Genomic DNA, 8,021 nt, shown 5'->3' with positions numbered 1-8,021 from the left:
CAATACCCCTATAACACTATCATTATCTTCATGTCCGTTACTCCGATCCTTCTCCGCACCGCTAATGTCCCGGCCGCCGCACGCCGTGCGCTGCAGCATGCAACGTGTGAGGAACTACTTCGCGGTTTATTCTTGCGGAGGGATACTTACGCGTGCGACATCGCGGAGGGATCCCATGCGCTATATAACCGAGGCGCGGGGGCTGCTGGGCCTCTTTGAGCGGCGGTCTGAGTTGGGGCGCGTGTGTTTGCGCCGCTGCCGCCATGGGCTTCGGGGACCTAAAGTCCGCCGCTGGCCTCCGGGTCCTCAATGATTTCCTGGCTGACAGGAGTTATATCGAGGGGTGAGAAGCGGCTGGGGCTCGGGGGAGGCGGGCACGGCCAGGCCGCGGTGAGGCCCGCTGGCCTGGCGGGATGGGGCCTTTCGGCAGCTGCTGTTCGGGGCCGCTATGCGGGGCGCAGGGCCGGAGCTGACAGCTCGTGGGCCACCACAGCCCGCCTGGCTTTGGCCACTTAAAGCGGAGCTCATTCTTGGGGCCAGTAGCAGTCTGAGGGACGCACAGAGCTGCTGGTGCGGCACGGTCGTCTCAGTGCTCGGTGGCTGCTGCTTCACGTTCTCCTGCGTGCACCGAGAAAGGGAGTTAATCCTAGGTTTGTTCTCCGCAGGTATGTCCCGTCTCAGGCTGATATAGTAGTCTTCGAAGCAATCAGTGCCCCACCTCCTGCAGACTTGTTTCATGCTCTTCGGTGGTACAATCATATTAAGTCATACGAAAAGCAAAAGGCAAGGTATGTCTCATATAAAGAGTTTAAATACGCATGCAAACTGGTTTCCTAAGTGTTGTATTTCTTTCCTCAAGTTTGAACAAACCATCGTTTTTTATTGGTACCATGTGGCTTTTTGGGTTGCTGTTGGAACAGGAACAGGTCTAGCAACAGAGCAGGCCTTTTCTGTCAGTACTTTACATTCCTCAGTTAGCATTTAGGCAATGTGTTTCTGTCTCTGTTCAGTTGTTGACGTTTCTACTAAAGCTCATAAAAAAGGCTTGAGTGTTGTTGCTGCCATTTACACAGAGAGATAAATGTACAATACATAGACGATAGATAAGGAAAGTGCTTCATTCAGGTTTTTAGTCCTGGTAGGTAAAACAAAATAGATGATTTGCAATACAGAAGCACATACAAAGAATGGGAGATGTGAAAGCAAATGCTATCTTTTTTCTTTTTTAGTGATTTTAGTGTTCATGAAAGGTGCTGTACTGACATCCATGGAGACTGCAGGCCTCTCTAAAAAGGTACAGCATAGGTAGTGTCAGTGTTGCTGCACTGCCTCCTCTATGTGCCTCAGTCTGGTTTGGAGGGAACTTGTAAAGTTTCTGAAGCTCTTACAATGCTAAAGGGGACTGAGATTATAAAGTTGCTTCACAAAGTTTGCTGTGTGGAAACTACTCACAGTTCTTGAAGCCGAAGCTGGTTTTATGACTCTTGTAAAAGCAGTTCACAGTAATAGTAGAACTACAAGCTTATCCTAAAACTACAGAACTATATGAGCTGTAGGGGAAAATTAAGTCGGGGGTTGTGGTCCCTCCTTGTAAGAATCTGTTTTTTTATCCATACGCTTCAGTGGAACAGCAGTGTTGGGCAGGATCGTGTCAGTTCAGATTAACAGTCTCTGGATATGGGACTTAAGTTGCAGCAGTATGTCAGGAGCATCAGGAGTCATTTTTGGGGCGGTTCCTTTTCAAGTAGCAGAATTGGATTTAAATGTGGTTTGGTTTTTGTTTTTTTTTTTATCTGAGCATCATTTGATTCTGAATGCACTTGTAGTTTCATTGACAGATTGTTGGTATTTGTTTGACAGTTGAGTAGGTTCCTAATATCTGCTTTTTTTTTTCAGCTTGCCAGGAGTAAAGAAGGCTTTGGGGAAATACGGTCCCGCTGATGTGGAGGACACAACAGGGGCAGCCACAGATAGCAAAGATGATGATGACATTGATCTTTTTGGATCTGATGATGAGGAGGTATGTGTAACCTTTTTGTATTACGTTTGGGGCTTTAGGAATACCCAGGTATGCAGATCTTTGCCTCAACTAGCTTAAGTTTCTTAAATTTGTGACCTTGATACCAGATCCTACTTGGAATTCTCAAATTCAGCTCTCTTTGCAAAACAGAGGAGCTTGGAAAGTAAAAAGAGTTAGAAAGGAATGGGTTGCAATGGGATGAATTGCATGTTTTGACTGGCTACATGATGAATAAAACAAAAAAATCACCATCTTTCGGCTGATGGTTGTGATGATTTGTTTTAGCCTGAGTAGATGCCAGTCAGTTTGGTAATGCTTTGAAGATGCAGGGTTTGGTGCTTTTCTGTAACTTCAGATTTCCCTTTCAGGAAAGTGAAGAAGCAAAGAAACTGAGGGAAGAACGTCTGGCCCAATATGAATCAAAGAAGTCCAAAAGTATGTCTACCAGAAACTTTCTTATCTCTTACACTAGGGTTAATTTTCATACACTTGAACAGGGGGGCTAGAAATACTTATTAACTATAACATACAGGCTTGACTGGAATGAGACAGGGAGTAATTAGCTTTACTTGAATGGCTTGTGGGCTTAGCCTTTCCCATAGCAAATAGGAACCTTAACATAGCCTTTGTCCTGTTAATACACTCTTGTTTGATTTAATCCAGAGTCTGAGCTTTATGTTTAAATGGAGATAATCCCAGGATTTTCTTTAAAAGTTTATGGAAAAGGCTGCACTACTCAAGTCCCTCCACAGCTACTGGTCTGGAACTGTTCAGAATTGTAGCAGTTGCAGTATTCCCTCTGTGGCAAATAAACTGTTACACAGGATTAAGCTCTTTCTCAGATCCTCTGAAAAGGACTTCCTATGTAACAAACAACATAAGCTTCTTAATCTGTGTTTTCTTGTGAGACTTTCTGAAGAGCATATGTACATCTTCTACATAGGTAGAGCTGAAGTATTCTAGGAAATGTATGTTGGTACAAGAGGTCTGTCACAAGAGAAGTTCTTGTTGGTGAAATTGCAAAAATAGCTCTTGTAAAGCTAGTTTGCAAGTATATTAACGAGGTTTTGAACATTTCCTAGTCTTTAATGGTGGTTTTCTTCCCCCAGAACCAGCTGTTGTTGCCAAATCATCGATCTTGCTTGATGTGAAACCTTGGGATGATGAGACAGACATGGCCAAGCTAGAGGAATGTGTTCGAAGCATTCAAGCAGATGGATTGGTCTGGGGATCCTGTAAGTAGGAGAAAATTTCAAGGCAGAAAGATAGTGCAGTCCCTTAACATACAGCATACGAATGGGTAGAGTTGTGCTTGCTGTTTCCTGATCTGTTAAAATGTAGGTAGAGCTGCAGCAGTGCAGGAATTGCATTCCTGCATTGTATCTTGACATTGTCAGAGGTGTGTTAGTGCAGCAGCCAGGTTAAGATCCAAATGCATGTTTCAGAAGCTTTAAAACTGGCTCTGCTATCCTGCAGCTCCCTGTACAGTTCCTAATGCAGCAAGCAGACACCCATTCACCCACATCACTGGTTTGACTGGGGGGACCCCCACAAAAAGAAACCTTTTTTGAACCACTTTGTGAATGCTGTGGTGTTAATGAGGCAGTTTATAATCTGGAGCAAATTATGCTGTTTGTCTTTCTGCAAACTTGCTCAGTTCGATCTTATATCTGCATTTTTAAGAGATCCCACCAATCAAGGAGTATCAATGCTATTTTTTTTTCTTCCTTTTTTTTTTGCAGCCAAGCTGGTACCAGTTGGCTATGGTATCAAAAAGCTTCAGATCCAGTGCGTTGTTGAAGATGATAAAGTTGGAACAGATATGCTGGAAGAGAGAATAACAGCTTTTGAAGATTACGTACAATCAATGGATGTAGCTGCTTTCAATAAGATTTAAGTCTTGAGATACCTAGAATAAATGCAATTGCAAAAATGGGGCCTTGTCTGTGGTTAATTCAAAATCGTGTGATCAAACCCTTAAAATTTTATTGAGGGGTAAAGTCGAAGCTAAAACTGAATTTCAGGGTTTCTCCACTGTAGTACCCAAAAGCATGAGCCAGAGAAAGAGAAAATTTATACAGTCAGTCTGGGTTTAACATCTACTTGGCTTGAAAAATCTGAACTGCTCTTGGGGGAAGCTGCATCTTTAGACATTTCTGTAATACCTCTGGAAGAAGGGATGGTTTCAAGGGGAAAGCACAGGGCTCTGGCAAAGTGCAGGTAATTTCTCTTAACAGATAAGAACAGTAGTATGAATTCTTTTTGTTAAAGTTAGAAGTAAGTTAAAAGGCACTGCTATGTGCTAATGACATGTAGTAACACTTTATTGGACTGGAGACTATCACAGTGCCTTGTATCTCCTGTGGTGTGGACTTGGACCTCTTTTTCTCTGAGGTCTGAAAACATTTGCAGTGAAAGTACTGTAAATGTTTCATCTTTTCCGGGGCTTCTTAATTAGTACAGCAAAGAATGGAGTTGGTAAAAGCTCCTACTTTGATTCATATTCCAAGGTCTTTGTGCATCCTGCACCCTAAAATAGCCAAGGCAAGCACTTGGTTAGCTTGGGAGTGGGGTTGTGCTCGAAAGGCACTGCAACTCAAAGACGACTAGAGGGCAGCATGCACCTTCCAACAGGACCCCGGGCACCAGCTCCTCGGCAGGGCAGTGCCGGGATGTAACAGGCTGCAGTGACCGAGGCTGCAGCTTATGCAGATGGGTATTTTACTTGTCTAATAACCAAAGCACCCTCCAGACTAAAACCAACAAAAAAACAAGTGTTCAATTAAAATGCAAAGATAAAGTAGTGTAACTAACACCAGCTTGAGCTGCTTGCTTCACTCCAGATTGGTTTCTAGATTGACTTTTTTTATAAAGCTTGAAGAACCTATCAGAACTGTTCTCCATTTTTTATCCGTAGGAGTGATACAAACGTAAAGGCTGTCAAAGTTGTGAAGCTTATAAATAAAATCACATTTCTAGGCCTTCTGTTGGACTCAGAAATTGTGACCCTGAAATGGAAGCCTTTTATGTGCCACGTTGGTCACTCAGTGCTGAAGCGTAACAGCAGCAGCTAAGGTAAGTTTTTGCCCTGGTTCACAGAGTATGTGTGTGTGGTTATCTAGGGCAGGAGGTCCTGTTCCTCCTGTTGGAATGTCTGCCAGCTTCACATTATGCAAGAGCTTTGTTTTATAATTTGTCTCTGAGAAAAAAAAAATCTGCCTCCTAGAGGTTTAAAGCATGATTCAACAATTGAAAGTAAGTATAATTACAGGCTTCAGTCCCACCTCCCACAGATCTAACTCTTAAAGGACTGGCTTCATCCCGTGTGTAATAATGCACAGTGCCCTGTCTGTGTAAATTTTCTAGCTGCTGCTTCTACATCAGGTAGCTCAGTTTTATCAGTTCTTTCATGGTGCTGTTAAAAGCAAGAAATCAGCAAATGCCACATCAGAAAAAAAAAAATAAAAATCTGCCATAAAAATACAATTTTTATTGTCCTTGGCCATTACTGTTTCTGACCTCCCATGCAACATGCTTCTTACCTTTAAACTCTTTCCTTGACATTGAAATTAAAGTTTCAGGTAGATAAAATGGTTTGGTTCATAGGCTAACTTTGTTTAAATGCAGCCCTGTGAGCCATCCATCTGACCTGCCAGTTGGGATTCCCCTGTGTGTGTATATGTTAGGCTAAGCATGCATGTACAAACTCCTCAGTTGTTGGGATTTCATTTGTGGGTTTCTTTTCCTTGATCTTAGAAGGAAACTTGCTGCACAGGAACAAGACAAGCTAAAGAGCATAGTCTCTGCAGCTGAAAAAGAGGGCAAGGTAACTCCATAGAATCAACATATCATTATGTTATGTTGTGTAGTATTTGGATATGTGTTGGTGTGTCATTGTGCCTGCGAAAAATCAGCATCTTAGAGTAAATGAGACACTTCTATCTCAAGTGTCTTAACAGAAAGATCAGCAGAAAGTTCTGTAATTTAAATATGTGATACACAGGAATACTGGGAAAACAGCTTCAACAAAAGAAATGGTTACAAACTGACCTATATAACAACCTTCACAAGTACAAACTGCTCAGGAAGCAGATAAGAGCAAGTAACCAGAACCTGAAGTAACATGAAGCATGCCCATAGCTATTATTCTTGAATGAATGGTTGATCACAGAGCTATTTCCTATGAAGTGTTTTTTCTACAGTAACTTTTAGCATGATAAGATAAATCCCCTTCTTTAGGCTGCTTTTTCCATTGTGTTGGGTTGAACAAGTGTTCCTTAGTCCAAGTGGCAGAGAACTGTTGGTATTGTTTTAGATTCTCTTTGGAAACAGAAACTTGGAGCATTATCAGTTTCGTTGAGGTATCTTCCATTACTCTTGCAGAAAACATTTGGAGACAATTCTGTAGCTGATCTTGGTGTGAATAAGGTAGTAATTATATTGCAAAATTATTAATCCACTTAATTGCATAGACCAGGGCTGACTTTGGCCATACTCCATTCTGTATCTCTGTTCTCTACTTCAGGGGAGGCTTTCTGATAAATTATGTAAGACAGCATAAGTCTGTTTCCCCCATTTGAAAATCAATGTATCTCTTTACTATATAGCAGTATGTATGCTCACATAGCTGACACGCAGAAGGAAAGCTGATATAAACCTTATTCCTGTAGCAGAAAGGGTCAGGGCTTGCTTTCATCTTCCAAGATCTTTGAGTAGGAGGTCTTCTTATGGAAAGTCACTGCATATTGCTGCCGAGAAAAGCAAATGACCACACTCTCTGGAAACAACATTATTTTATTACTTCACTTGGAGTACAGTCAGGAGAGTGGTAGTACTGCATCGCTCTTAGGAGTGTGTCAGGGAACATGTGACAGAAACCAGTGAAATGTTTGATTTTGGCACATTCAGCAGCACAGTGCCAAATACTATGATGAGTCAGTATGTACCAGGCAGCAAATGACTCAAGGGAACCGTGCTGCTTACCAACTTTCCAGCCCAAGTGAAATACGCTGAAATTCCACTGATCCTGCCTGACTCCCAAACTCCCTGAAAGCAAAGCTCAAAGAAAAGAGTTTCAGGCCGTAGACAGACTATTTGTATTTGTACCAGTGCTGTATGTGCTTATGCATGCAGATGTACATATTTTATACGAAAGCAAATATATTTACAATAAGGCCTCAGTTGCAGTATAAATGCTACTTACATGTGTTGTCAGGCCATAGAAACTGGGTAGATTATCTGAAAGGCAGTTTTATTGTATGTACCTAGGCCAATAACAATTCCTTTTTTCCAACAAGAAAAAGTTTCAATTTACCCAAACCTTTATGTTTTTACTTTTAGTGGAGTTTTATCCCAGCATTCAACTCTTTAATTAAAGTGGTATTTCATCAGAAATTGGTCCCCTCCACTTAGCATATATATTTGCATTGGTGCATGTGTGATTCTACAGCAAGCAACAAGTTGGAACAGAACACAGTGTAGCTGAGGCTCTGTAATCTTAGTGAAGTGGGCTCCACTTCCATTTGCCTCTCATTTGGCAAAGAAGTCCAAATTTGGCTGCAGACTTGTTACAGAATATTGTTGAAATCGCCCTGCCCATTTTTTGACGACCGGCATTAAGGCAAACAAAATGTTATATCATTTCTTTACCTTTGTTTGAGAGAGCAATAAAGAAGAACTGACAGTTGTAAACCACTTTGAGCCTGAAAGTTTTAACAGAAAAAGAACAAGTGTGGCACAGAGTCTTTAATCTCAGCTTCTGTAAGAAACATTTCCACTAATTCTTTGCACATTTCAAATGATCCTAAAACCTAGATGAAACATCTACTCACTATTTTGCATCCAACTGGCCCTAGAAGAACAAGTGACCGAAGAACACAGAATCTCCTGTCTTAGAGTATAACATAAAGAGTGCTGGGAGAAAACAGTTTCTCTTCTTTGTCTCAGGATTCTTTTCCAGCTGTGAAGTAGAGCCATCAATAGCTTCACTTAGCTGGGATGT

The 8,021-nt window shown here is 41.8% G+C and overlaps 1 protein-coding gene and 2 non-coding genes across 3 annotated transcripts; all 3 read left to right on the top strand.

The window, feature by feature from the left end:
* The first annotated feature begins 205 nt into the window (after window positions 1–205).
* On the top strand, window positions 206–3,953 carry EEF1B2 (eukaryotic translation elongation factor 1 beta 2). The gene is made up of 6 exons (XM_065670125.1): window positions 206–343; window positions 666–788; window positions 1,897–2,020; window positions 2,389–2,455; window positions 3,130–3,255; window positions 3,763–3,953. The coding sequence occupies exons 1-6, from the start codon at window positions 264–266 to the stop codon at window positions 3,915–3,917; spliced, it is 675 nt and encodes a 224-aa protein (XP_065526197.1). The 5' UTR covers window positions 206–263; the 3' UTR covers window positions 3,918–3,953.
* Window positions 2,237–2,317, top strand: LOC136012411 (small nucleolar RNA SNORD51). The gene has a single exon (XR_010611710.1). It is a non-coding gene; the product is annotated as a small nucleolar RNA SNORD51 (small nucleolar RNA).
* Window positions 2,765–2,898, top strand: LOC136012416 (small nucleolar RNA SNORA41). The gene has a single exon (XR_010611715.1). It is a non-coding gene; the product is annotated as a small nucleolar RNA SNORA41 (small nucleolar RNA).
* Window positions 3,954–8,021: the final 4,068 nt, after the last annotated feature.

The sequence above is a fragment of the Lathamus discolor genome, chromosome 3 (genome assembly GCF_037157495.1).
Source record: "Lathamus discolor isolate bLatDis1 chromosome 3, bLatDis1.hap1, whole genome shotgun sequence".
NCBI lineage: Eukaryota > Metazoa > Chordata > Aves > Psittaciformes > Psittacidae > Lathamus > Lathamus discolor.
This window is presented reverse-complemented; position numbering and strand designations above follow the sequence as displayed.